The sequence below is a fragment of the Chondrus crispus genome, genomic scaffold (assembly GCF_000350225.1).
Source record: "Chondrus crispus Stackhouse genomic scaffold, scaffold_111, whole genome shotgun sequence".
Lineage (NCBI taxonomy): Eukaryota > Rhodophyta > Florideophyceae > Gigartinales > Gigartinaceae > Chondrus > Chondrus crispus.
The window spans coordinates 234,051-261,143 of record NW_005178949.1 but is presented as its reverse complement, the minus strand read 5'-3'; the positions used below and the strand labels follow the sequence as shown (position 1 = coordinate 261,143).

The window sequence follows — 27,093 nt, the reverse complement described above, 5'->3', positions numbered from 1 at the left end:
CGGCCTGAAATGGGCTGCGGACCAAGGTCTGCTTGAGTGGTATTCAGACGAATTTGCAGACGAAGTTCACATAGATTGGTTCAACTTTGTGAAGCGGCCCTGGAGAGAAGGTGAAGAAGGTGTGCGGGTTTCGTTCTCTGTTGAGCGGGCTCCGTTCTCTGTTGGGCGGGCTCTGTTCCCTCATGATGGTTCTTATGCTTCTGTTTCGGTGAAGTGGTCTCCAGATGACAAGTGGATCGCGTCAACTGGATATAATAAGTCTTTGTCTCCAAATTTGTCTCCAAATTCTGATGTTGCAATTGATGAAAATGGGAAACCAAGCAGAGTCGGAGTCGGAGTTATGATCTGGAATTGGGAGACAGGTGTAACATATCGGTACCAGTGCCAGCTCGAGAGATATTATAAGGATATATATTCACCACCCGATCCGCTGGAATGGTCTGACGACGGACGACGCGTAGCCCTTGGAATTGGAGAAGAGCTTGCGATATGGGATATTGAGACAGGGGTGATGTTAAGGTGCACAAACAGTGAAGAATATCGAATGAAGATTGCGCAGATTGCTTGGTTCCGGGACGGGTCGCGAATAGCGACGTTGGGTACTACAATGTTTGATGGAGGAGGAAAGTTGCGAATCCTGTCCGTGACGCTGTCCGTGACGAGTCAAAGCGCTGTCTGCGAAAAGCAATACGATGGTGTTGGGTATCTCAAAGAGAGCGATCTGCGCCAGTTCATCGATACGAATGAGGGCAAACTCACGGCGGCGGATCTAGAGAGGAAACTGGAGAGGAAACTGAGGATTCGGCAAAAGCAAGATGAAGATGGAGTGTTCTACAAGACAGGAGATGACGAAATCCGCCTAGCAACCGTTGCGGGAGATCGTTGGTTCTGTTCTACTTCAGGTCGGCACATTGCGATCCAGGTAGAAATTGGTTCTTATGCAAGACTGCACTTTTACGAGCTCTTGGAGTAGTGTGATTGTGAGTGTGTGAATAACCACTGGGCAAAAGGGGATGTCCCGGCCAGGACAGGAGGGGTTGTACCCACGGTATATGTAGTAAGGGATGATGTGCCAGGAGAAATTTGTATGTATTTGAAGTTGTTTCTAGTTACCCGACGCCTCGATGCCCCTCTCCGCAAAAAAGTAGCCGGTACATCTTTTCTATGCGTCGCGCGCAGTTGCGTCAGTGTGCGGGGAATAGTGTCGTCCAACGTAGAGACTGCGCGTAGCGAGACCAGCAAACAAAACTGGAGGCGGAACAGGCACATACGATATCAGTCGTAGTATGAAGTTCAAGATATGCACGGCGGATTTGCAGTGGTTTTCGCTTTGTCAGGTATTAGAAACTTCGTTTCCGCCAGGAAACGAAACCTTGACGACGGTGTTGACGACGGTGTTAGCGTTGAGGTTGACGGCGTGTGTAGCGTCGAAGACGGGCGGTGGTCGGGAGGCTGTGGCTTGTTGGTAGTGGTGGGGGGAGCATGATGGAGCATGAAGAGGTTGTGTGAAATGGAGGTGTTGGCTTGTTTGGCCACGGGCAACTGCTCGTGCACGGACACTCTCACATTAATGTGTATTAATGTGTAAGTGTGTTGAGTGTCCCTGTTCCAACCATCTCTTAAGAGATGGTTGGAAACAGGGAGGAAGAAGACAGGGGTACGGGATACCGCCGTGGCTATCCGATCAGCACTTGTTTGTGGTTACACCGTCAAGTAGACCGAGGCCAGGCACTCTTCCTTGTGCTCGGTGGGATGGCCAGAGACGACATTGTTTCCTGCCGCGGCCATTCTTGCTCGCCGGACATTCTCACTCACCGGAGGTACGACAGTCAGAAACACGTTGCAACCTGAATGTGATATATACATGTATAGTGAAGTCCCTTCTGCAATACATTTCACATACCGTACGTGTACAAAAAATGGCGGGAGAACGAGAGAACGAGTGTGTGTTTTGTTCACCGTCGAGGGCTTGGATGACGTGAGGATGAGGGTGTCGTCGGCGGAGGCGATCGGGATAGAAAGGGGGGGAAACGAGAGGGCGGCGATGGGAACGGCGGTGCACGGCGGTGCACCGGGAGGGGCGAGTCTAATGGCCATTTCTGAGTTGTGAGTTGCTGCATTTTTCTTTGCTCAAGACCTTGTTTCAATTAAAAAAGCGTTTATATAATTTAATACTGTAGCGCACAAGGGCCGACTCTCAGCACCCGGCGCCTACCGCTACGTGATCAACTTTCCGTGTTGCCAAACCAAAGGCATCAACCCCTCCTCGTCCTTCTCCGGCACCTTGACGCCGTCTTGACGCCGTCAATCTTCGTCAAAACAATGTGATGGTCCTGCACATCCTCGGTATGCTCAATCGTGCAACTTGCCGTGTCCTATCCTCCTTCCCCAACGCAGCCCTCGTCACGTACCGCTCGGCAATGTCCTTCTGCCTTGTCGAAAGCGCGAACAGCCTCACGCCCGCCCCGACCCCGCCGAGCCCCGCGTAGAACGCGCTCGAGTGCCCCACATTGAAGCATATCATCCCGCGCGCCGCCGCAGGCACCGTGACGGACGTCGCCGTCATCGCCAGATCCTCCCCGTGGGCCGCGCTGGTTGACACCACCCACATCGCCGACGGCATCTGTCGCAGCAACGTTTTGGTTTGCTTGTCCAGTGGGTAGAACGGCAGCTTGGAGCGCGGTACGTCGAGTGCCACCGCGCGCTTGGCAAGGTACGTGTCTCGGTAAATCGCCTGCACGAATTCCGCCTCGCCTAGGCTCACCGCCGTTACCACCGCCTGTACCACGGCGCACCCGCCCACGACGGAGATGTTCTTCAGCGATAAGTCGGCCGTGACGCCTGTCTTGCGCTCGTCCAGCATCAGTGACGAGGATGATGATGATGACGACGTCGAAGGCCGCGGCGCGAGAAGCTCCACCCTTACCTGGTTGAGGGGGTCTTCCGCGACGAGCGACGCCCTTTTGAAAAAGTCGTCATCCGTCACAAATAAGACCACCTGCTCCGGTTGCATGGAGCACCCGCGAAAGTTGTCAAGTTCAATCTCCGCCCCGTCAAACGTGCACCGGTAGTAGTTGGTCACTGTGTGGTGCCCAATATCACCAACCGCTTGCTGCCGCTCTGCGGCGGAGAGGCCCTTCTCATCGCCGGAGCTCGTGGACGTGGAGTTGGGCTCGCTCCGCAGGGCGGGGCTGAAGATGTTTGCCGAGTAGAGGCTCTTAGCGGGTGCGCTGGGCCACGTGGCTTCGGCGCGGTCCATTGCGCAATACCCATACACGGTGTCCGGGTGGCTGTCGACGAGCTGCTGCAGAAAGGCCACGGCCTGCGGCAGGCGGTCAAACGTCATCGACGCAGTGGCGACGGCATCGGCGATGGCGCACGTCGACGCGGCGACGCACACCGACGCGACCGACATCTGGTTGGCCTTCATGACAGACAGCGTGTCTGCGCGCGCGATATGGTGGAAGCCGTAGCGCTGCACGGCAAAGTAGTCGCCCGACGTGGCGATGGCGGCGCCGTCAAGCTTGCCGGCGTTTGCGCGGTCGAACGCAAAGTCTGCGAAGAAGGCGACGTCGTCGTCGCGCAGCAGCTCGTCCATGGTTCCGTCCTTCCAGTGCCCGAATACGCGCTTCAGCGACGGCGGGGCCATGACGGCCGAGCGCCACGGCCTGCCGTCTGGGTGGTGGCCCTGCGCGCGGATATCGCCGGCCCAGTCCACGTAGCAGTTCGGGTGTCCAGCGTTGACGAGGGCGGCGACGAGCAAGTCAATCACGAATCCCTTGGCAATGCCGTCGACATCCACGATGGTGTTTGCGTTGCCACGCGTGACGGTGTCTGCGGTGCGTGAGATTCGCTTGCGCCAGCCGATGGCGTGCTTGTACCGAGCCGTCTCCGCCGGCAGCGGCGGGCGTGCGTTGTCGGCGATGCAGTTCTCGTACGCGCGTGAGATGACGCCAGTGGTGGGGTCGAAGCGGCCGCCTGTGAGGTCGAAGGCGCGGTCGACGACGTCGAACAGGGCGGCGAGGTGCGGCGAGAGCGGGCGTGGCTTGGCGGGCTTCTGCGAGTTGACGGCCGTGAGCTCGCTGGCCGGGTTCCACGCGTTGAGATAGGTGTGGGCGTGGGCGAAGACGTCGTCCGCGAGGCGCTGCACGGCGGGCGCGTCCGCGACGGTCGGGACGAGGACGACGTACGGCATGGTCATGGCGACGCCGACCACGCGCGTCAGCGGCTCCGGCGGCGGCGGCGGCGGCGAGGACGACGCGCGCGGCACGCGCGAGACCTTGGACAGCGCGGACGTGGCCGGGCGCGACAGCGTCAGGCCATCGCTGTTGAGCAGGCCGTGGAAGGCGACGGCGGCCGTCGAGCCGGCGACCAGGCTGGCGGAGGAGGCGGTCTCGTGCGTCGCGACGGGGGCGGGGCGCGGCGGCGCGGGCTTCGCGGGCGCGGGCGCGCGCGCGGAGGTCTCGGAGCGCGGCTTGGAGGGAGTGCAGCCCATTGCGGATGATGGGGAGCGGAGGATTGAGGCTGGGCGCGGATGTCGGAAGGTTGGGACATGTCGTATGAAGGTGCAGGGGATAGCGGGAGATGCGGAGGACGGAGACGCACGACCGCGCACGAAAGGCGCAAGAAGATGTCGCCAATATGATTGTGATAACCACTGAGCAAAAGGGGAGGTGCCGCTGACCAACGACATGAGGGAGGAATGACTGTCTGGGCCGTTCAGAGAGTCATTCCTTCCATATCAAGGAATCACCACAATGATCGGCCTAACCGCTGACACATCGCACACGTGGATACTGGGGCGTTTGTACTTGCGGGGAGGGCAACTACTTGTAGTGATTTGTATTTAGTAGCGGATGACAACAGGCACATGTGGACACGGGTTTTTTAATTGCAGTGGGAGCCAATTACTTTGGGTGCTTTGTACTTGGAGACCGAAAACCCTTTTCGCCCCCGCGGCTGCTTTGCATTCTTCATCTCTCTCTCGCTGCCCGCAGCTCCTCCCTCCCACTCACCTCGCCATGTCCACCGCGTCCAAACAATGCGACTTAAAGACAGTTCGCCACTTGCTACCGAGCCAACAGCAATCAGCAGAAAACAGTGAGGAAAAAGAGCGTTTTTGCGCCTAGCTCGCCATCCTTCCCGTCCACCTCAGGCCCTGGCCACTCCACCCGCTCTTTCGAGCGACGTTGTTATCCGCCTCAAAGAGACCGGTGGAGGAGCGACGAGTCGAGCAAGAGATCTTGGTACACAGGCAACGCACCCTAGAAGTGTAATAACTCGGTGCTAGAGCACGTTCAGACACCTGGCACTCCAGTCCACATGTATTGAACAGAGACAAATTGTACCTGGCACTCTAGCCCACAGGTACTTCAACAGACAACTAGTACCTTGCAATCCAGCCCACAGGTACGTAAAGACAGACAGGAACTTAATCGGGTTTTAATCGATTGCGTAATGTGCCAAAAACCCCGTCTCACAGCTGTTACACTGTGAAGCTGACTAGATAGCTTGATAGGTGCTCGTCGGGAGCACCCCTTTAAAATGAAACTCGGATTGGACACCGACTCGCCGATGTCCGAAGGTACCCCCGATGGGCGTGGGGGACAGCCTGTCCGAGGCGAACACTAGATCGGCTGGTTCGTTCTGAGGAAATACTTCTCGTTGATAATCGTTGATGTTCGGTTGGTAATGGGTGAGGTTAGTCCTCCAAGCCCACCACAAGTCGACCTTTTATAGAGTTCAAAAATCTAAGCTGGTACAGGAAACCGTGGCTTAGTAGCTCTGGTGAAAACCTATACAGCTCAGCAAAAAATACACAACTACCAATAAAACTGCGTGTTAGGCAGAGAGTACCCTAAAATTACAGCAAGGACAACGTATAGTGTGTGCGCTGGCGTATTACACTTGTAACTCGTGTGTACGTTGACAGCGAGGTCCAGCGCAGCACAGCAAGGTTACTTGCATATCCCAGCCGGGTCTTGATGCTTTCAGATTACACTACTGTTGCGCGTCGGATATCAGGTTTCTACGCCACACGTGGCAGCTTCGTGGAAATGCGCCTAGATCCCAGGATCGAATCACCCAAACTGTGCGCGCACAGTTTGGCTGCCCGCCGCTGACCGACAGTGGCGGGCGGGAAAGCCGTCCCGCGGGTGTAGGCGAGACCGGGACCGTTGGAGAGAGCGAAGTGGCGGGGAGAGACGGCTGGAGGTAGGAGCGCCGCGCGCACGGGCGGTGTGGTCGCAGGCTGCAGGAGAACGTTCGGAACATGCGGGTGCGGTCGGACGCAGAAGTGAGGAGCACTGCAGGCGCGAGAGGAAAGCTAGGTACGCGAACGGCGAGGCAGGACGCAGGAGGGAATCGGGAAGACGACAGGGGAGCGCGAATGGTAGGCCCTGGGTGGCGGCTTCAAAGTCGTCGGCAACGGGCCAACAGGATCGATCCCATGCCGACACTGCCGACAGCATGCGATCCGAGACCCGCTTGGCGTTCACCAAGACTATAAGATAGAGATCGCTGGTAAGAAATGTAGGTATCGAGGCAGCAAGTGGAAACGAAAAGGTAAACTAGAGGTTATCACGCGGGCCTTTTGCGCTCTCGGTCGGTGAGGTATGCGGCTTGGGCTAGCCGCAACATAACAAATTTGTTAGTGAATACCACATCTCGGTGTTCAGGTCTGGATTGACAGGGACAAGGAACAAGGGCCGTGTTTACGATGAGTGCACCAGTGAAGAAGATTAGAACAGGACCGGGAAGCATGGCGACGAAACAACAGGAAATGGAAGAGCAATTTGCTCGAATGACTACCAGTGACGAGGGGAAAATCTGAAGGAGCCGACAGCCGAAGGGGGCTACCGGAAATCGGAACTGAGAGCTGGCGGTCTCGCCCCATCGGAACCACTGCAGTCCATGAAGGAAGTGATGGAGGCCATCCTCGTGAATCTGCAGCAGAATACCCCGGCGATAAGGGCCATTGGCGACGTGGTAGGAGATCTGGGAGTCCTCGTAGAGGCGAGTTCGGCCAAAAGAGGTGCCGAGGTACGCGGTTTCCAGCAAAGCTTTCTGGAGGCTGCGGAACTACCGGGAGGGCCAGCGCCTCCGGCGCGACTGGCGTCGGCACACCCACCACCAGGCAAGGCTGAACAAGGAGAAACATCTCCTGCTTCGACAAGAGAGCTATCCGTCGTATCCATTGATGACAACGACCTTCTGAAGCCCGGCACTGCGTTTCAGATTTATGACAAGTCTCTTGAACCGGTACGCATCTCAGTCGCAGGGGATAAGAATTTCTTCGCAGCACGGAGGGCGTGGAGACGCCTCACTCAAGATTTTTCGGGGCGGCGCAAACTCCATCGCCGCGTACTCGCCTGCGCCTTCACGGGAACCGCCCTTTCCATCTTCGAGGCTATCGCGTCGTCAAACCTTGACTGTGATGCAGATGAGCTCTGGAGCTTGGCAAAGGAGCGGTTGTGCAATGGAAGCCATCAGCACCAAATGAGGACCAGGTTTAACCAATTGGCATGGCACGAGGGTAGGGAAACTCTTAACCATTTTGCGCCCCGAGTGCGGGCGGCCGCGCTAGCCCTTCCCGAGCCGGTGTCGGACGATACAATGCTGGACCGATTTATTCAGTCTTTGCCGCCAAGCCTGCAAGACTTGGCCATTTCAGTCCCTGGCTCGTTCGATGAAGTAACCGGTAGGGTTGCCATGATGTCCGCCTCTACCACCCCAGACATCGGAAGGGGTAGGTACTGTAGCATAAACACCCCAACGACAGGGGTGTATGCTCAGTCCGCGTAAGAGACCCTGTAGAACGCGAGAAGAACAGAAAGGTCCAGTAAGCAACGCGTGAGGAAGGACGCGGGCCGGTAGCGGTGGTAGAGCGGGTCGGGTCGCGAACGCGTTAGTGTATGCGGTAGAGCGGATCGACGCCTCGACGCCCCGGCGCGGTACTGGGTGACGTTCCAGTACCGACGGGCGGAGGCGGATCCTAGCTTGCACGCGCACGTACGCGTCCGCTACCCGTGTCCTTCTACTCTAAAACGCGAACAGAGAGAGCGTCCCCGAGTTAGAGTAAGCGTTCCAGGTTAGCCGACGGTGAGGGTCTGGCCAAGCCGATGCTTGCTTGTAGCATAACCGCCGACTATTGTACTATATATTGGATTTAGAATTAGATCTAATGCCGTAAGGTACGGACCTTACAGCGTGCGCGCGCATACCTTACAGCGCGCGCGCACCAACACGTGTACCCTACGTGTAGCACACGTGTGCTGTCAGCCCCGACGGCTGACAGCGTTACAGTGCGGGCCGGCCCGCACTGTCTACAGTAAGCCAACTACAGTACAGTCCATACTGTACTGTAGACGGTTAATTAACTTGTACAATAAATATAGGGAGCGACCGCTGGCGGAGGGGACCAAGCTAGGCAACCCTGCACCGACGGTCGACCACCCAGCTTACTCTACTCACACCGCCGTTCCGCGAGTAGTTACCACCGAGCGGGTAGTGGACGCGCGCGACACCGCGGCGAGCTGCGATCCGCCTCCGCCCGTCAGTACCGGATCGTCAACCCACACTGCTCCCGGGCGTCGAGGCGTCGATCTGCTTGCCTACGCGCGCGTCCCCGCCGACCACGCTCTACCACCCGCTACCGGCCCGCTTCCGGTGGCGTTGGTTGGTTCAAGACCCTCGGTACGCCGATCCGGGGTCTTCCGCCGAACATCGCGAACACCCCTCCGCCGTGTGTGGGGTGTTTATGCGACATTGCCTTCCCTCCGCCGCCGTCGGTTCCCGTGGTTTAATATACAGTTACGGGTCTATCGCGTCTATCATACAGGGCTACAGTACAGTCTGTACTGCACCGTAGCGCGTTACAGTGCTGAGCTACCATGCTCAGCTACTGTAGCGCGTTACGGTGCTGAGCTACCATGCTCAGCTACTGTAGCGCCGTCAATACGTGTGACCGCGCGCGCTGTCGATACACGTGTGATCGGGCGCGAGTGATCTAATTCTAAATCTAATTCTGATCCGCGCTTATGCTGCACGGCCCCCGTCACAAGTGTGAACGTCCGCGTTCACGTTGGCTTGTAGGACCGGTCACTCCCCTGTCCCCCAGCAATTCGGGTCCGCCCAGAACTTCCTTGTGATACTCCCCTGTCTTTTTGCGTCGGTTAGCGGTTTCTTGCTCGACGCTCCTCGTACCCCGCGGTTCGTCCGGACCCTTCGTGCCCTTTTCGGCGTTCGAGAGCGACGGTTCTCGCGTTTTCCCGTCCCGCCTCCGGCTGCCCCCCCGTTTCTCTATCTTACCTTCCGTCTTTCGCGCCGCCTTCTCGTACCGGCGTCGAACACACCTTGCCCCCTCTCCCGGATACCGCCCCCTATGAACGCTTTTGGTCCGCAGGAGCCCCTGCCGACGTCGCCTGCCCGCTCTGCCGGTGACCCGACCGAACTAAGGGCGTCTGCCGTCGAGACCCCCGCCCAGGGCGGTCCGGGGTCGTCGGTCGCGTTGCCCGGCGCGCGTGAGGCGAGTGGCGCGACGACCCGCGCCGCGTCTGCTCCGGCGTCGCGGTCACCGTTTCAGAAGTCTCGCTTGTCTGCGGCCTCCGTCGAGTTGGTGGCTCCGTCCGTGGCCGCTATGGGGCCAGTGTTGGCGTTTCATCCGGCATCCGCCGGCGCCGGTGGCCGTAGTTCCGACCGGAGACCAGGGCGCGCGGAGTCTTCGCCATACCCCACCCTCAGTAGCACCGGAAGCGGTGGACTCGTCCCCACCTTACCAACCTGCTTTAGGCTCCCTCGGGGCAGACGGCAGTTGCCGATGGCCGCTAGGGCAGGGGGGAACGACCGGCCCCATTGTCGAAGCGGGCGGGGAGGAGCGGTTCTCCGTCACGCAGTGGTTCGGTTCTTCGTAGTCCGAGGCCCCTCTCCTTCCTGTTCGCGATCTACAGTACCCCTGGCGGCGTCACGCTTGCTCGGGGGGTCACCGTAGAGGGGGGCGTTTCTCGTGGGCGGCTTCGCCCCGACTTGGCGCGCTTGCTCAACGTGTACCACGCCGGTGGTTTAGAGGAGGCGACCTCGGTCTTACACCGCCGGATAGCGGAGGGAGACGGATCGGGCTATCAGCTCCCGGATGAGCTTCTCAGCGACCGCATCTTTGCCTACAACGCGGCGGAGGTGCAATACGTGGACCGAATGGGATGGTTCCTGTTCGGTCCCGGTCAGGACGGCGCGCGTCGTTTCGTCCTGCCCGAAGTGACGGGGATGTACGTATTCCCCCGCCCCTACGTCTACGCGAAGCCCTTAGTCGCGTTGCAAAAGTCGTCCTGGTCCTTGATGCGCCTTCATGGCGTGGGGTTCTCGCACCACGACTGGTCCGCCTATCGGCACCGGGAGGAAAGATGTGGCCGGATCGTTCCCTACGTCGCCTTCGCGCCCGGCTTGACCCCCCGGAACTTCCCGTCTCTCCCTTCAGACGTCAAGGATACCTTTCCCTCGTTGGGGGTACATCCCCTTCTGCCCCCCGCCATGAATCACTTTGGCTTCGCGTGCACGGACGCGCAACACCCAGCCCACGCACGGCTCGCGTATAATTATGCGCGTGAGTGGGCTTGGTCCGTGTGTTGCGCCTTCATGGCGGAGGTGCATGTCAACACTCGGGTATTCCTTCAACCCCTTAACACTATCGCGTTTCTCGAACGGCTTGCAGTGGGTTTCCCCGACGCGTCGTTGCACCCGTCCGAGCGCGGCTCGTGCCACGTCCCCTGGACCTTCGAGCATGCCGTCGGGCTCATGGTCCGGGCGGGCGATGTCAGCGCGCAGCACCACGGGTCCTGGGTAGACTATAGCACGGGGTTGCGGAGTTCCTTCCTTACGTACGACCTGGGTGACGATGTGTTCGTCGGGCGTCCGCCCCCTGGCGCACCGGCCGGCGGGGTCGCGGTCAATCGAGGCGGCGTCGGGTCGGAAAGCCGGCGGGGTCGACGAAAGCGATATCAAGACCTTGACGCGGTGGGCCCTGGCCTCGTGAATTTGGACGTGAACCCCTTCCGCGGGGCACCAGTTTCCAACCCTTGCACTGTGGGAGGGGGATCGGTCATCTGTAGGTCCGTTCTGCCGGCCCCGCCCTTGAGGCCGTCACCCGTGACCGGGGGTCCGGTTTGCGATCTCGTACTGCCGCCAGGTGAGCTAGAGACCCTCCCCGAGGTGGCACGTGCTCTAGGCGCGGCTAGCAGTCGCCCTTGGACCGTGCACGGACTACTTGAAACCCTCGGGGACTGGTTCCTCGCACGAAGCGACGAGGCGCGACGTCTCCAGGACGACCTGGAAGCGCACACGTCGGAGTGCCACCGACTAAATCGCGAGCTCATATCCTTACGCGAGGCGTCTGAGCGCCAAGATGTGGCGTACAAACGCGCACTGTACGACCGCGATCGGCGCGAGCGGGACAGTTTGCGCTCCTCCCAATCAGTGCTCGTACCTGAGGCGGGTGCTAGCGAGCGCGTCCGAGCACCTCCGGCCATCTGCGATCCTTACGCGGACTACGAACCCGGCGAGCCTCCGATTGTCGGCTTGGATCCGCGGGAGTCCGCTCCGCGTAGGAGCAGTGCCCGCCCTCGCCGTGCGGTGCCCAGCCTGGCGTCAATGGTCACCGAGGTCCCGCGGCACCCGGCGTACTGTCCCCAGGGCTATTACGGCCCGGGGTCTACGGTGCCCTCTAATGACGCCAGCCGCTAGTGCTCCTTCCGTTTTACGTACCAGCGAGAGCGCGGCGGTGCGTACAATAAAACGTCGGGGAGGAGTCGTCTCCCCCCCTTCGCACCCCGAGCGGGATTCCCCGCGTTCGGGTCCCTTCGCGTAGCTGAGTCCGTCCCCTCAGGGTTCGTCCCCTACTTGTCGTGGGCTGCGCGGCTGTGTCGTCTGACCGGGCGCGGGCGTGGTTCGCTTCGCCGCGCCCGTGGTGACTCTCATTTTTAGCGTTACGGCCTTATCGAGTCCCCCGTGCATCGCGGGGGTTCCTTGCGCGCGGTCTCCTGATACGCGCTCTCTGCTCCGCCTCATCGGGAAGGGCGGCAAGAAGTGTACGGAGTCGCCATCCGAGGCCCTCTATCGCCTTGCGCCTGTTCTCCGGTCGCGGTGACGGAGCGCACGCGGCGGCGGAGGCGGGCAGCGCCGCGGCTGACCGGCGGAGGCGCTTTGTGGTATCGGCTTCCGCGCGTTGCCGCGTGGCGACGTAGCGATGCTTGCGAAGACGGTGTCCTCGCGAGTACGCCCTTTGGCGCGTACGAGTGGGTACGGCGAAACGTGCAATCTTCTTTGTAGTTCGCCCCGTGCGGCGTGCGCGGGGTCCGCCCTCGCGAGGGGGCAAAGGCGCGTCCGTCGAGGCGGCGGGGGCGGGGCGGCCGAATGGATGCGTGACGTCGCGTGCATACGCCCCGCATCGCCGCGCGTGCCCACTGTAGCGAGGAAGGACGGCCCGGCGACCTCCCTACGGAGACGCTCTGGGGTATGCGCGTCCGCGCGTTGTCGCGTGGCGACGACGCGATGATTGCCTCGACGTTAACTGTGCGATGAAGCTCTCGGCGCGTATGAGCTGGCGAGTCGAAGCGTGGAGTCTTCTTCGTAGTTCGCCCCGTGCGGTGTGCGCCGGGCCCGCCATCGCAATGGGGCAGAGGGAGGTCAATGCCCACGCTCTTACCCTTCCCCCTCTCGTGCAGCGTGGTTCGTACCGCACCGAAGGCCAACGCGTCCCACACGCTGCTTTTCGCTGTCCGATTGCGTGTCGCTCCCCCACCCGTCCTGTCGGTCGCCTGCGCACGTGCGCACGTGCGCGTTGCCTCACTGTAAGTTGCTCCCCATTTTTTTGATTATTTTCGGGGTGGCGGCGGATCGTTGCTGAGGCCGCGGTGCGCATGATTTGGCGTACAGTGTCTCCCCCGAATGTATTTCACCGATTATTTTTGGGGGCGCCGCCGGTGATTGACAGTAGTGTCTGCGGCGGGCGGCGGTGCCTTCTCGGTATATTGCTCTCAGGGTACAGTGGCTGGTGATCGTCCAGCCCCCTTCCCTTTCTCCTTTCGCGTAGCTTTGCGTCTCGGCGCGGGTCCCTGTGGCAAATTCTTACGCGTGTTAGGTCCCAACTGGGACTTACTTTTCCGTCCATGTTCACACACGCGTGTGACGCAAACCTACAGCACCGAGGGCCGTGGGTCCTCGATCGAGGCGTCTTCCTGGCCCGAGAGAGCGTGAATAATCGCGCTATTCCGCTAATAGGCCAACATGTTACCCCGCCTTCGTTTCGTATTCTTATTTTCGAGGGGGCGGGTCTCTACCGGCTTTTGGTACCGTTTGGCCTTTTTGCGTCGCGTGACCGGGCCTGTTTGTCCATACCCTTCTGCCGACTCGCGATGTCTTTTGTCTCCATGCATTGGTAACACCTGTCCTTTCGTACGCGTAACGTGATTCTAACTGCGAGGGGCTACTTGAGCCGTAAATAAGCGGTTGAGGGCCCCTTCCTTAACAGTGAACGTCCGCGTTCACTTCCGAGGAGAGGTCCCGCCCTATACGCGTCCGGAGTCGCTAAGCGCAGCGCGACACTAGCTCCTCCGGCACGTGGGTTCTCGCGGTCCAGATGGGCGTGTTGTAATCTGCCCACTTGATGAGGAACTCGATAGTTCCGTCTTCCATCACGTGATGTGTCAGTAGCCGTTCGACGTGGTACCGTGTGCCCTCGGTGACCTTGTCAGCAAGGGCACCCGGGGTGGTAGTACTTGCGCGTTGCGCGTTTGCAGGGGGCGGCGCGTACACGCAGCGGTCTGCGGAGACGCGCTCCGTCACCTCATCATCATCACGATCGATCGTGATCGTGCGTCGGTCGTTGGCCAAGATGCGGTATGGTCCAACGGCCGGTGACGCGAGCTTGTTGGACGTCTTTCCCCCGTCGGTGGGGTTGAGATACGCGTAGTCGCCGGGCTTGAGGCACGCGTTGATCCTTCGAACACGTTTATCGAAGTCGCGTTTGTAACGGGCCTGCGTACGACGCAGGCTTCCGTAGGCCTTCTGTATTGTGGCGTCGAGGGTCTTGAGGAACTCTGCCCGCTGCGTCCCCCTATCCGGAGGGGGAGCGTCCCTGTCGGCTCTGCGGAGAGAGAACTCCGGCGGGGGTCTGCTAAGCACGAGCTGGAAAGGTGTCGTACGCGTGGTTCGGTGTACGTGGGAGGTGTACGCGTAAGTCAACGGTCCCACGTACACGTCCCAGTCATCTTGATGTTCGTTCACGTAGTTACGAAGCATCGACGCGATCGTGCGGTTGTAACGTTCAACCTGCCCGTTCGTCTGGGAATGGTACGCAGAGGTGTACATGTTCGTTATCCCCAGGACGCGGCACACACTCTGGAAGAACTTCGCGTTAAATTGCGGACCGTTGTCCGATAATAGCGAACGCGGCACGCCATACTTGAAGACCCACGAGTCGCAGAACGCGATCGCGACCGTATACGCCGTAATGGTTCGAAGCGCGACGACTTGTGTGAGCTTCGTGAAGCGGTCCGTTATGACCAGGAGTAATAGTTTCCCTGCCTTGGTCTTCAGGAGTGGTCCCAGAATGTCTATTGCGAGACTCTCCAGCGGACGCGTTGCGGGGAACAATCTCAATCGGTTGAGATGTTTCCGTAGCTTAACGCGATTCATCGCGCAGGTCCGGCACCCTCGCACGGTAGACGCGACGTCCGCGGCCAGGTGTGGCCAATAATATTCGCGACGGAGTGTTTGGTACATGCGGTTCTGCCCCGGGTGTCCCGCGATGGCCGGGTTGTGGCAGAGCCGCAGCAACCGAGCGCGTAAGGTCAGAGGCACCACCACCTGTACAATGTCACGGTCGAAAGGGTGTCTGCGCTTCAGCACCCCTTGGTGGTCCTCGAAGAACGCGGAGTCCTTGGACTCAGACTGTCTTGCCATTACCGTTTAGCATAAGTCGTCAACGCGTTGCTCCTCGGCTATCTCCTCCATCGTAAGAGGGGACGGCAGGTTTTCCTGCGGTGGGGCGACCTGGGAGTCAGATGCGTCGGCTTCGGCGCCTTCTACGCGTTCGATATCGGTCGCTTCAAACTCTTCTGTCTCCTCCCACAGCGTGTGGGGTCCTTCAAGAGCCGGGGCTTCGTCGTCGCCCCTCGGCTCGTCGCGTGCTCGAGCACGCTTTCTTCTTTGCGTCTCGGTTTGCTTCCGCGTGGTGACGAGCACCTGGACGGTCTTGTGGTCACACTTCGCGGTGCAGACGTGATCCACGAGCTCGTCCGAAACGTCGCGTACTGTAGTGCTCGCGTCGAAGGTGGGAATGTCTTCATCCACCTCGACGACTGGTCGAGGGTCGTCGGCGACCCTCGGCGAGATGAGACGCGATAACGCGTCCGGAACCTGATGCACGCGTCCAGGGCGGTACCGAATGGTGAAGTCGTATTAAACCAGACGTAGCCGCCAACGCGTGAGTCTTCCGGAACTTTCGGTGAGGGACATGAGCCACCTTAACGCGTTGTGATCCGTACAGACGGTGAACTTGGTGCCTTCTACGTACGGCCGTAGTGTGCGGACGGCCCACACTAGGGCGAAACACTCGCGTTCAGTCGCGCTGTGGTTCCTCTTGCTTTCGTTCAGCGAGTAGGAGCAGTAGCCAACGGGGCGCCAGTCGTTGGACCCGTCGTGCTCCTGCAACAGCTTGCAGCCAAGCTGATACGCGCTCGCGTCCGTATCTATCATGTACGGTCGTCCATACCGCGGCAAGGCGAGTATAGGTGAGGCGATCATCCACGACTTGAGCTCCTCGAACGCGTGTAGTTGCAACTCGGTGGGATGGTCCAAGTCGGGTCGGCATCTTTACGCGTCATATCCGTCAGCGGACGGGCGATTTTCGCGAATCCCTTGACGAAGCGGCGGTAGAAGTTGCACGCCCCGAGGAACGAGCGCACCTGCATCAGCGTCCTCAGGAACGTGAACGTCCCGAACGCGTCGGCCGCGGTCTCCGCGACGATGAGCTTACTTGGGGATATAACGTGCCCCAGGTAATGGACCTTGGGCTGAAAGAAGCTACACTTCTTGAGCTTGAGGGAGATGCCGGCGCTCCCCAACAGGCTCAAGACAGTGTCGAGGTGTTTCGCGTGCTCCTCGTTCGTACGCGAAAAGACGATGACATCATCCAAATAGACGAAGCAGATCTGCCAACGGACGCCTGAGAGGATGATGTCGAGCGCGCGCTGAAAGGTGACCGGTGCCCCTTTCAGCCCAAACGGCATCCGTAGGTGGCGAAACGTCCCCATGAGCGTTGTGAACGTCGGCTTGTCGCGGTCCTCCGGCGCGACTGGTATCTGCCAGTAGCCGGAGTTGCAGTCTAACGTCGTGAGGACTGCCGCGTCGCCCAGCGAATCTATACAATCGTCCATACGCGGCAGCGGATACGAATCCGCTAGCGTCTTTGCGCTCACGCGCCGGTAGTCCACACAGAACGGAAGGGTTGCGTCCTTCTTCGGAACTAGGACTACCGGGGAGGCCCACGCGGTGCTGGCGGGTTCGACGACTCCGGCATTCAGCATCTTGTGGACTTCTTTCGCGACCATTTCGCGCATCGTGGGCCCTTTCCGATAGGGCATCGCGCGGATGGGCTTTGTGCCTGGCTCGAGGGGGATACGGTGTTCTGTCGCTCGGATCATTCCGAGCGTACCGTCCCACAAGCCCGAGTGTTTGCGTAGCATCTCGAGGACTTGTCCGCGTAACTTGTCATCCGTGATGTATGACAAATCCATTCCCTTTTCCCAATCCGTTGCGGGATTTTTGGGATCCTTATCTGGTACGCGTACAGTGCCCTCCGTCGGCGGGGGGCACTCCGCGGATCGTACTTCCGCGTTCGCCGTCACCTCCTCGGCGGAGCTGGGTCGGCCAGCTCCTACCTCACCGACTTGGTCGTCCAAGTCGGCAAGGTGCAACGCTTGCGCGATCTCCTCCGCGACCCGGCTCTCGGGCGTTAGGATCGCGAGGGGGTTTCGTTTCGCGTAGCCAACGACGGTGTGCTTTGGTAGCCGCCTTTTGCAACGCGAAAAATTCGCGACGACCGCCTCGAAGGTCTGGTGCGGTAGGACCTCGGCCAAGCCGTTGGTCAACCTCGCCCCGTGGTAGTGCTGAAGCGACGGCTTTGGTTCCAAGAAGACGAGACCCTTCCCCGCGGTCGTTACGCGTACGCGAGCTTGTGACATCGCCGGGATGGTAACCCAGCGGGCAATACAAATCGCCTGCGGGGCTTCTTCGCGTACGTCAGCTCGGCTCGTCTGACGGCCTTGTCGTCTGGTCGGGGGAGACGGCTCCCCCATCCCGTCGACAATGGCAATGGAGCCACCTTGACTGAGGTCGAGCTTCTGCGCGTCGGCATCGATACGACGCACGTGCGCGTCAATGAATGCGGTTCCAAGGAGAACGGGAACCGCGAGCTGGTCCGCGACGACGAACGGAACCCAGAACGTCGTGTTCCGGAGCCGGACGGCCAGCCGGACAACCGCGCTAAGCTTGAGCGGGTTGCTCTTCGCGCCTGCCAGCCGTGGAAGAGGCGCGTCGCGTATTACGTAACGCGTCCAGTCGGGAGGAAGGTCGGCCTTCCTCACCAGATTGTATCCCGAGCACGTATCAACGGCGATAGTGTGGGGCTTGAACGCGTTGTCCTCCGTGGCTATCGAGCCGAGGACATTATATATCTTCGACGTCATCAAGCACACAGGAAGGTCAGATTTATGATAAATTTAATAAAAGCAATGATGTTGCTATTTTTGGGGGCAAAAAATGCTGGATTTTTGCCAGCAATGAACGGTGGCCCGTGGGTCATTGGTTCACGGGCAGCCATATTTTGCCAGCTTTTTTGGCCGTTCCCATTCAGCACGGGGATAAGGGGCGTTTCTGGTTCCGGCCAGTGACTGGACCAGAATTTTTGCTGGAGTACCATAGTTGTAACGGGAATGTTTTTTTTGATACATCGATGTAGCAAAGTGATGTGCTATTCTGCTGCCTACCAAACCAGCGCTTGCCCGTGATGTCTTTAACCTTCAGGTGCTCGTACCAGAGTAAGCTCATGCCGCATGGTTCAGTACTCAAAGGATGAAGTTATTTAGCTGTGTTATACAGGCTGTAGCATAAACACCCCCAGCGATAGGGGTGTATGCACAGTTCGACCGAGACCCCGTCCAATCGGGAAGACGGGGGTGAAGCAGGACACCAGCTAACGGCACCGGGCACCGGGCCCGGGTAGCGTGGTAGAGCGGGAACGGGGAGGACGCCGGTACGCGCGAGCGGTTCGACGCCTCGACGCCCCGGCGCGGCACTGGGTAACGATCCAGTACCGACGGGCGGAGGCGGAGCCGACTCGTGGGCGTACCGCGCGCGTCCTCAACCCGCGCTCGGTGCCGCTCTAAGGTAGTTAGCGAACGCTACCTTAGAATAAGCGGGGAGTCGGACCTTGACGGTCGGTGGGTGACAAGTCCGTGCTTGTCCCCCTCCACCGCCGCCGGTCCGCTCCATATTTAATGTACATAATAACCTATCATAATAGTACAGTACCGATGTACTGTAGCGATGTACTGTAGCGACGTACTGTAGCGGTCGGTCGACACTGCAATACTGTCAGCCATCGGGGCTGACAGTACACGTGTGTGCGCGTTCTTCGGTCCCGCGCGTACAAGTGTACTCGTGCGCCCCCTGTACTCGGGGGTACACGTGGTGGTACTGTAGAGCATCGAGCCCTACAGTAACCGATCCGATTCTGAGTTGATCTAATCTAAAATAGAGCCCCAGGGGGGGTTATACTACACGGCCCCCCCCTTAAGCGGGGACGTCCGCGTCCACGGGTGCTTGTAGAGCGTGAGCCATGTCTAACCGCGTACTCGATACGGCCCCTTTCGCTCCTTCTCACGGCTCCGCTCCCTGGTCGGTATCCCCGGGGTCCTGTCTCGTGCTCCTCTGCGCGCGTGCTGACCTCTCGACCCCGTTCCTGTCAACCGGGGACCTCGTCTCCCCCTCTTCGGCCTCGGCTCCTTCCCGCCGTGTGCCTTTGGGGCTCGCCGTCGGCATTACCCCGCTACTCCCTCCGGGGGAGTCCGTTCTTCTCCCTCCGACCCGGCAAGCGGCCTTCTTTCTCCTTCTCCACGAGCCCCCCTACTCCCTCGTCTGCCTAATCGGCTCGCGCCCTTTCGTCCTCACTATGTCGCCCCGGGCTACCCCTCGGGACAGCCCCTCGCTTCCGCGGTCGTCGCCTGGCAGTGGATCGGACGCACCGCTTGTCTGCGCCACGACCCTTGATGACCCCGCCTCCGTCGAGGAGGCGGGGGCATCACGACTACCTCCTACCGTCGCCAACGCTGCCGCTCCGACGCCGTGGTGGCCTCCCCGTCCGTTCCGGAAGGCCCGAGGGCCCCGGGTCTCTACAGTGCCCGAAGAGCCAAGTCCCCCGTCGCTCGCCGCCTTGCCGCCCAGCGCCCCATCGTCCTCGGTGGCAGGGGGTCCAATGCCCTTTCGGCCTGCGCGTGTTGGTGTCGGCGGTGGCTCCCCCGGCGGGGAGCTCGTGGCATGGTCGTGCGAGGGCACGTATCAGCCCGCAGAGGGCTCATATGGAGCTTCCGGTAGTTGCCGGCGCCCCGGTGCTCCGACGACAGCGTCCCGGCTTGGCAGGGCCACGGAGGAAGAGGTGGCCGACACCTCTACGCAGTGGCTGGGGGTGTCCCTGGAGCGGTCGGTTCCGTTACCGCTCAGCCGCCTAAACTATGCGTGGCGCCGTCACGCTCGGTCGGGCGTGACCGTCGGCGAACTTCTGACGAGGGCTTACCTGCGCCCCGACCTGCTCCGGATCCGCACCATCTACTAGTGGCCTGGCAGCGGAGGCGTCCCTTGCCTTCGGTCGTCTGTTGTCCGAGGGGGACGGTGCTCCCTACCAACTTCCGGACGAGATACCCAGTGATAGGACGTTTGCCTATAGTGTGGAAGAGGTCGAATACGTCGATCGAATGTCGACGTACCTCTTCCACCGGGACCCACGGAGCTCCCCGTCGTTTTATCCTTTCAGAGGTAGCGGGGCTGTACGTCAGCCCCCGTCCTCGTGCCCACTCAAGGGTTCGTGCGGCTCTGCAGAAGTCCGCTTGCGCTCTGATGCGCATCCACCATATCGCCCTGGCTCCTAATGATTGGTCGGCGTACCGCCACGCCGATGAGGACGACGGTCGTGTCTTCCCATCCGCTGCCTTCTCTCCGGGCCTATCGCGAAGCGATTTTCCGGAGCTTCCGCCGGGCGTAGGGGAGGCACTCCCTTCGTTGGGAGTGCATCCGTTACTCCCCTACGCATTGAAGCATTTCGGCTTCGCGTGTGCTGACTCGAGGCACCCGGCGTATGAGGAACTTGTCTACAATTACGAGTGCGAATGGGCGTGGTCCACCTGTAACGCTTTCATGAGTGAGGTCTCGGTACATGGACGCGCCTTCGTACAGCCCGTCGGTGTGCTGTCCTTCCTGGGTCGGGTCGCGCCGCTTCTGCCCGACGTGACCCTGCACCGCTTGGAGCGCGGTTCCCCGAATGTCCCATGGTCCTACACCTCGGTCCTCGACTTGATGCACCGCGCCGTCGCGGTGCCCGAACGTAACAGGCGACCGTGGACCGACTACACGACAGGGACCCGGAGTTCCTTCCTGGCTTATGATTGTCAAGGAGATGCCTTCGTGGCACGTCCGAATCCCCTCCTGGCGGCCCCCTCTCGGAGCAAAGGGGGTGTCGGTTCTACTGCGCGAGAGGCACGACGGAAGAGGTATCGCGACCTCGACGGGGAGTCCCCAGCCGTCGCGTCGGCTGGGACGAACGTGGTACGGGGCCTTCCCGTTATCGGTCCCCACACGGTGGCGGAGCCTACGTTACCTCCGCTCCCCTCCCTTGGTTCCGTTGTGTACCCTGGTACCCCGCGGGGACAAGCGCTCCATCTCGATTTAACTCGCCGAGAGATCACCGCGATCCCCAGGTTGTCCCGCGCCCTGGGGAACCTAATTGATCGGACTTGGAGCATAGAGGGCCTACTGCGGACCCTGACGAACTGGTATCTTGAGCGTAGCAGCGAGTCGCGTCGCCTCGGGGCGGAGCGCCAGTCCTTCGCTGCGGAGCGCGACTCTCTCGCTGCACAGCTTCGCGACGCCCGGTGCGAGCTCGAGGTCCTACGCGATGCCTCCTCACGTCGCGCGAGGGATCTCCAGTGCGACGTCTTCGACCGCGATCGGTATCGCGGAGAACGTGACGCGCTCAGAGCCGCTCGTGTTGGGCCCCCGGAGCGTGCTGCGTCCCCGCCGCGGCAGAATCTTCGAGATTCTTCTAAGGGTCGCGGGTACGGCCTCTCGACGACCGACACCCCCGCGACCTCTGCTGATCCGTCTCGGGGTTGGACTCCCCACGGAGAGGCCGGACTTCCTCCGCTCCATGAAATGGAGCCCGAGTTGCCGTCTCATCCGAGTTATTGCCCCCCGAGGGCGCGTGCTTCCGGCCCGTCGGCGCCCTCTAACGGCACGAGCCGATGAGCGCTCGGGTCGTTCTATGGTCCCGTACATCGTCCGTTAGCTCCCTTCTTGTAAAGCCCCTAAGGCATTTTCTTGTTACTTCTCCTTCAACGTTCGATCGTTTTCCTTTGCTTCGGTCGTCTCGCGGCCCCCTTTTTTTCGGGTTTGAGGGCCGTATCAGCGCGGGGGTCGCGCATCCCGCAGCCATACGGGCTACCGCGGATCGCTTCTCCGGTGACCCTACCGGTCTCCGGCGCACGGGCCTCCTCGTCAGGGCGCTGCTGCCGCCCTCGGCACACTGGCGAGGGTGTCGACTTCGGCCGTGGTGGCAACTCCCACACCTGCCAATGCCCCCTGAGGGTTCCGATGTGTCTCCCGGCGGCGGTTCGCCGTTCTGGTCCATTCCCCGTGGCGCTTCGCGAGTCTACTGTGACGGCAGGGCTCGGCGCGGGCCCTTCCGAGGCGGTTCGCATTTCGTTGCGTGTGCCGTCGAGAGCCCCTTCGCGGCTAGTCTCGGTACGCCCAGTCGCCCGTTACCGTAACCGGGATTTCGGGAGTTGTCCGAGTCACCGCCGTGATCGGTCCCGCCTCAGACGAATCCCCGTAGTTCCGTCGGCTCGGCCACCATCCCACCCGGTGAGGTCGGTCACGGGGGCGTTCCCATGCTCACCCTTGGGGAGCTCGACCCCGGGGACCCGAGTGATCCGGGTTATTGCCCTTCGGGGGCTTGAGCCATGGGCTCCTCAGGGCTGCCGGTCAACGCGCCCCGTTGAACACGCCTACCGCACCGCGTCGCCCCGGTGTGACGCGGTGCGTCCTCTATCCATAACATTAAAGATGTCCGCTTCATCCGCCTGCGCCCCCTCTCTCTCTCTCTTCGTCGCGACGACCGAGGTCGCGCTTGGAGTCGTGGCTCCTACCCGCCTTTCCATTCCGGAGGGAGGGGCGGTTGAGAAGCTCGTTAAGTTAGTTGCATTCGGTCTCCGACCCCCCCCCCGGGGGCGTGGTGCCGTCGGGTGAGCGCGGGGCCGACGACCCATTCCTCTTCGCTACCGGGTCCCGTACCGGTGTCCTTTTCGGCTCTCGAACGGAGGGCGGCGGGCCATCTGACGTCGTTTCGATGCGCCTTGTGCACTGTGGTCCGTCCACGTGCCGGCCAACCCAGACCCTAAGTCACAGTCGGGATGCCCGCTCGGTCGTAACTCCTTTCGTCTTCCATCTCGTCGGCGTTCGGCCGTCGACGTTCTCTTGCTCCCACTGCGCTCGATACGCAGAATCTCCTTCTCTCGCGGTGTCGACGCGCCTCATCCCTAAATGCATTCGATCGCGCTCCCTCGGGCAGTGTCCAACGGCAGCAACGAAGGAGAGCGACGCGGTTTGGGTGCCGTCATGGTTCGTCTGACCCTAAGCGGTGGCGTGGAGATGGAGGCGCTTAGTCTCCGCGACGCCGCTGCGGCTAAAAAAAAGAAACATCGTGGAGTATCGGTGGGGTCGACGCGGGCCGTCGTGGGTTCGGGCTCTCCGGCGTCCCTCGCCGTCGGCGGCGAGGGCTCGAAAGCGCGGGATCGACTCGCGTTTGTCTTCTTCTATTCCGTGGCGGCCCGGTCCTTCGTCGCTCGCGGGAGGACGGCTCGGGCCAGTCGCTCAACCGGTGCGTGGTCGGCCGCTCAAGGAGGGGACTAGGGGCAGGGGCCGATCGGACAGCGAGGCGCGCGGGCGGCGCCGTGCCGCGTCTTCCCGGTCGGAATTCGCCTCGGTCGCGCGTCCCGGGTCTTCTTTGGGTCTTCGTCTCGTACGTTAGGCCTGGTGCGACCTGTGTCCTGTATGCGGGAAATCGAAGGAGACGTGCGAAGCGCAGTGGAGATGTTAGAGGCGCCAGCTGTCGGGGGTTCGCGTTCTACCGCGCCTCTCGCCCTCGACGGCGGGGAGGGCGCGGGTTCGAACGCGCGGGAGCAGCTCGCGGGAGAACGGCTCAGGCATCTCGCGTGATTGGTACGCGGTCGGATGCGTGCGGAGGTGACTGTGGATGAAAGCCGTTCGGTCGGCTTGGGGGTGTCGGAGCCGGGATTGCGCGGCGTCCGTTTGTCGTACTCGCACCGTCCTCCCCTTTGGTGAGGGGGCAGACGTGTGTACCTCCTGTCCGGTACCCGTTGTACCCTAGCTCAGCGCCGTCGGCCTTCTCCTTGCTTTCGGTATGGCGTACAGTGCCCTCGTGCGCCATGCACGTGCTGGTGTAATTGCCACCGTTGATTTTTCGTTATTTTAGTGGGATCGTGGCGGGGTGATTTGGTGATGACGCAACCGGTATTGGAGCATGGCGCGCACTCGCTCACGTGCCACGTTCTCATCCCCCGTAATTTTCCCTATTATGGGGCATGTGTCGGCGGCGGTTTCGGGGTGTCTCGCGTCTGTGCGCATATACTGGTGCCCCTCAGGCTGAGTTGCTTTCGCTTACCCCTCCTTCCATAACTATCCTCGCTACTGCTGTGGCGAATGCAGCTTCGCTCGTCTGTGCATCTGCCGACGCGTTTTGCGCGCTTCCTCGCGCACGACCCACACCGGGAGGGTCATGATCCGGTCTTCTGCCGGGCTCTCCGACGCGGATGCTGATTGAAAGCTCGACGTGAGCCTCCCTCTTCTCGGTTATACCGAGACCAAAGCGACGGGCATTCTTGGTCGCTTACTCTGCCCACCGAGGGCTCTCGTGATCCCACTGTTGATCTCCTCGTTCGTCGGGCGCCTCTCCTCGCCGTGGTTGCTGGACTTAACGGATCGTCCGGCAATTCTGTTCGGGGGCGGGTCGTCCGACTTTTCCGATCCGAACCGGGTTTCGCGGTCCTCGTAATGTCGGTCATTACGAGGGCCCAACCTTTTTCTTCAGGCAGTTCGTACTGTCCTGTTCCTATGTCTCGCGTCCTTGACGTCCGAGAAGTCAAGACGACTTGACTTGAACACGTCCCCGGCTGTGACCTTCCGATAGGGTCCACCGTCCTCCTTCGCTTCCCCTTTTAGTCTGTTCGTGCAGGCTGGGGTTAATCCGCGAAGGAGCGGTTGAGGGCCCCCCCTTAAGCGTGAACGTCCGCGTTCACGGTTTGGGTGAGGTCTCTGCCGGTACGTCTCCGGAGGCGTTGGGCGTAACGAGACACCAACTCCTCCGGGACGTGAGTCCGCGCAGTCCAAGTGGGCGCGTCGTAATGCGCCCACTTGATGAGGAACTCCGTATTTCCGTCTTCCATGCATCTCGGCTCGATATGTCCAGCTCTGCGACCCGGGGGTCCGTACCCCTTGCCACTCTCGGAGTGGCCGCGAATGCGGTCGCGTAACTCGACGTCGTTCCGGTCGACATCGGTGAGGGGGTTCGTGCCCCCACGGGCCCTGCTCCTTCCGTAATGATGACAGGGTCGGCCTGCCACTCATCCTCCCCGATATGGAGGGTCGAGGCCGGCGAACTTGTCGCGGCGGACTTCGTAGTCCTGCCAGCCTTCCCTGCCGGTTTCGAATCCGGCAGAGGTAAACCGCGCCGGGCGCGGTACGTTGTATCTTCCGCCGTGGCGATACGGCGGATGGTCGGAAGATCGGTCTTCTGACTGCCTGGCAGCCTTTGCACAGTTTCGGATACTGTGGCACGGGTTGCCGGTGCAAGTCCCCGCACGAAGTAGTGCGCGAGGGACTGTTCGGAGAAGACTGCCGTGCATCGGAACGCGGCAGTCTCGAGTCGGTCAGCAAACGTGCTTTCCGTCTCATGCGATTGCTGTCGCGCCGTAGCGACAGCGTCGTACGCTTCACCTAACACGTCGTCCGTGAGGTAGCGTTTTAAGAATTGATTCACGAGCCCCGGCCAGCTCACGTCGTCATGGAGCTGGCCGGCGCGGAGGCCACGCATCGTATAACTCGTATACAAGCGCTCCGCGTCGCGTTCGAGGAAGTGCGCGAGGACTCGTACCGCAACACCTTCGGTCAGGTGTTGCGAGTTGAAGGTGATTCGGATATCCTTCAAAAACGGCAGCAGCTGGATCGGGTCGGTACCGTCGAAGCTGCGCATCGTGGGACGGATCCCACGACAGCGTTGGACGTACTTCGCGATCCGTCCCGCGTCACCCGAGGTAACGAGCCTCGAGGTGTTATCCAAGCGGTACATACGATAGTCAGCCAAGGCGCTGAACTCTTGGATCATCGTATGTACCGGCTCGAGCTCGGGTTCAGCGGGACCCAGCGTGCCGAAGGAGGTAACCGGTAGCGTACGAACGTCTACCGGACCTGGATGCTCGGCGTAACTCGCCGGCGGGTAGCCGCCCCAGCGGGGATCGACAGAGAACAGCGGTTCTCCGGATCCGCGGGCGGCTCCTCCACGGTCCTGTTCGTCCGCGTACGATACGCGGTCCACTTGCCGCCTACTTCCGACGATAGGCGGCAAGGCTTGGGTCTCAGACGCGAAGTTGGCGTCTATCGGAGGACGGCTTCCTTCTGCAGTCCGACTGGTAGCGGCACCAGTTGGACGCCAACCTTCGGGGGCGGCGGCGCTCGGAGGTACGGTACCACCGGGCCCTCTCGAGGGGGCACCGGGTAGCCTTTCGGCCATGGTACGTTCCATGTCACGAGCACGCCGACGAGTGGCGTCGAGCTCAGCGGAGAGGTGCGCGAACGCACCCAATTGCTCTGCGGACGGAGAGGTTCGGTCCTCGGGTCGTCTCACCGAGGTCGGCCTCTCAGGGCGACCTTGCCCGGACGGTCCGGGCGAGGCGAAACGGGAGTCTTCGACGAGCATGATCCGCGAGTGTAACTCGTCGATCAGTGCTCGGAGATTCTCTAAGGACTGCGTCACTCTATCGAACCTCCCTTCACGCAGGGAGCGGAGTTCGGCCATACATCGAGTGTATACATGGTCCGATACATCGATCCGAAGGGAAGTACGGACTTCCTCGATGTATTCGGCTATGCGTTCGAACATCGCCGCCGCTCTTTCCTCGGAGGATCCGAGCGACGGTTCGCGGTCACGAGGACCTGCGTCGCCGTCGCCCGACGGGGCGGATGGGGACTGCACAGCGGCCGGACTCAGATCCGCCGCTTCGGAGCGGATCGAGGGCTCAAACTCTTGGCTTATCTCGACGCGGTCGGTTCGCGGAGGGAAGCGGAAGTCTTCTCGGAGATCGGACTCCAGGGTCTTCTAGGTCGGAAGACCACTGTAGCATAAACACCCCCAGCGATAGGGGTGTATGCACAGTTCGACCGAGACCCCGTCCAATCGGGAAGACGGGGGTGAAGCAGGACACCAGCTAACGGCACCGGGCACCGGGCCCGGGTAGCGTGGTAGAGCGGGAACGGGGAGGACGCCGGTACGCGCGAGCGGTTCGACGCCTCGACGCCCCGGCGCGGCACTGGGTAACGATCCAGTACCGACGGGCGGAGGCGGAGCCGACTCGTGGGCGTACCGCGCGCGTCCTCAACCCGCGCTCGGTGCCGCTCTAAGGTAGTTAGCGAACGCTACCTTAGAATAAGCGGGGAGTCGGACCTTGACGGTCGGTGGGTGACAAGTCCGTGCTTGTCCCC

The 27,093-nt window shown here is 61.0% G+C and overlaps 4 protein-coding genes; 2 read left to right on the top strand and 2 right to left on the bottom strand.

The window, feature by feature from the left end:
* Positions 1-209: 209 nt before the first annotated feature.
* Positions 210-1,269, bottom strand: CHC_T00001759001 (hypothetical protein). XM_005712653.1 is given in 3 exon segments: positions 210-260; positions 298-954; positions 955-1,269. 1 exon segment carries the CDS (start codon positions 1,267-1,269, stop codon positions 955-957), a length of 315 nt encoding a protein of 104 aa, XP_005712710.1. The 3' UTR covers positions 210-260; positions 298-954.
* Positions 1,270-1,580: 311 nt separating this feature from the next.
* Positions 1,581-1,982, top strand: CHC_T00001758001 (hypothetical protein). Its single transcript, XM_005712652.1, has one exon. It carries the CDS (start codon positions 1,581-1,583, stop codon positions 1,980-1,982), a length of 402 nt encoding a protein of 133 aa, XP_005712709.1.
* A 332-nt stretch (positions 1,983-2,314) lies between these two features.
* On the bottom strand, positions 2,315-4,201 carry CHC_T00001757001 (hypothetical protein). Its single transcript, XM_005712651.1, has one exon. It carries the CDS (start codon positions 4,199-4,201, stop codon positions 2,315-2,317), a length of 1,887 nt encoding a protein of 628 aa, XP_005712708.1.
* Positions 4,202-4,856: 655 nt separating this feature from the next.
* On the top strand, positions 4,857-5,129 carry CHC_T00001756001 (hypothetical protein). Its single transcript, XM_005712650.1, has one exon. It carries the CDS (start codon positions 4,857-4,859, stop codon positions 5,127-5,129), a length of 273 nt encoding a protein of 90 aa, XP_005712707.1.
* The last annotated feature ends 21,964 nt before the right edge of the window (positions 5,130-27,093 follow it).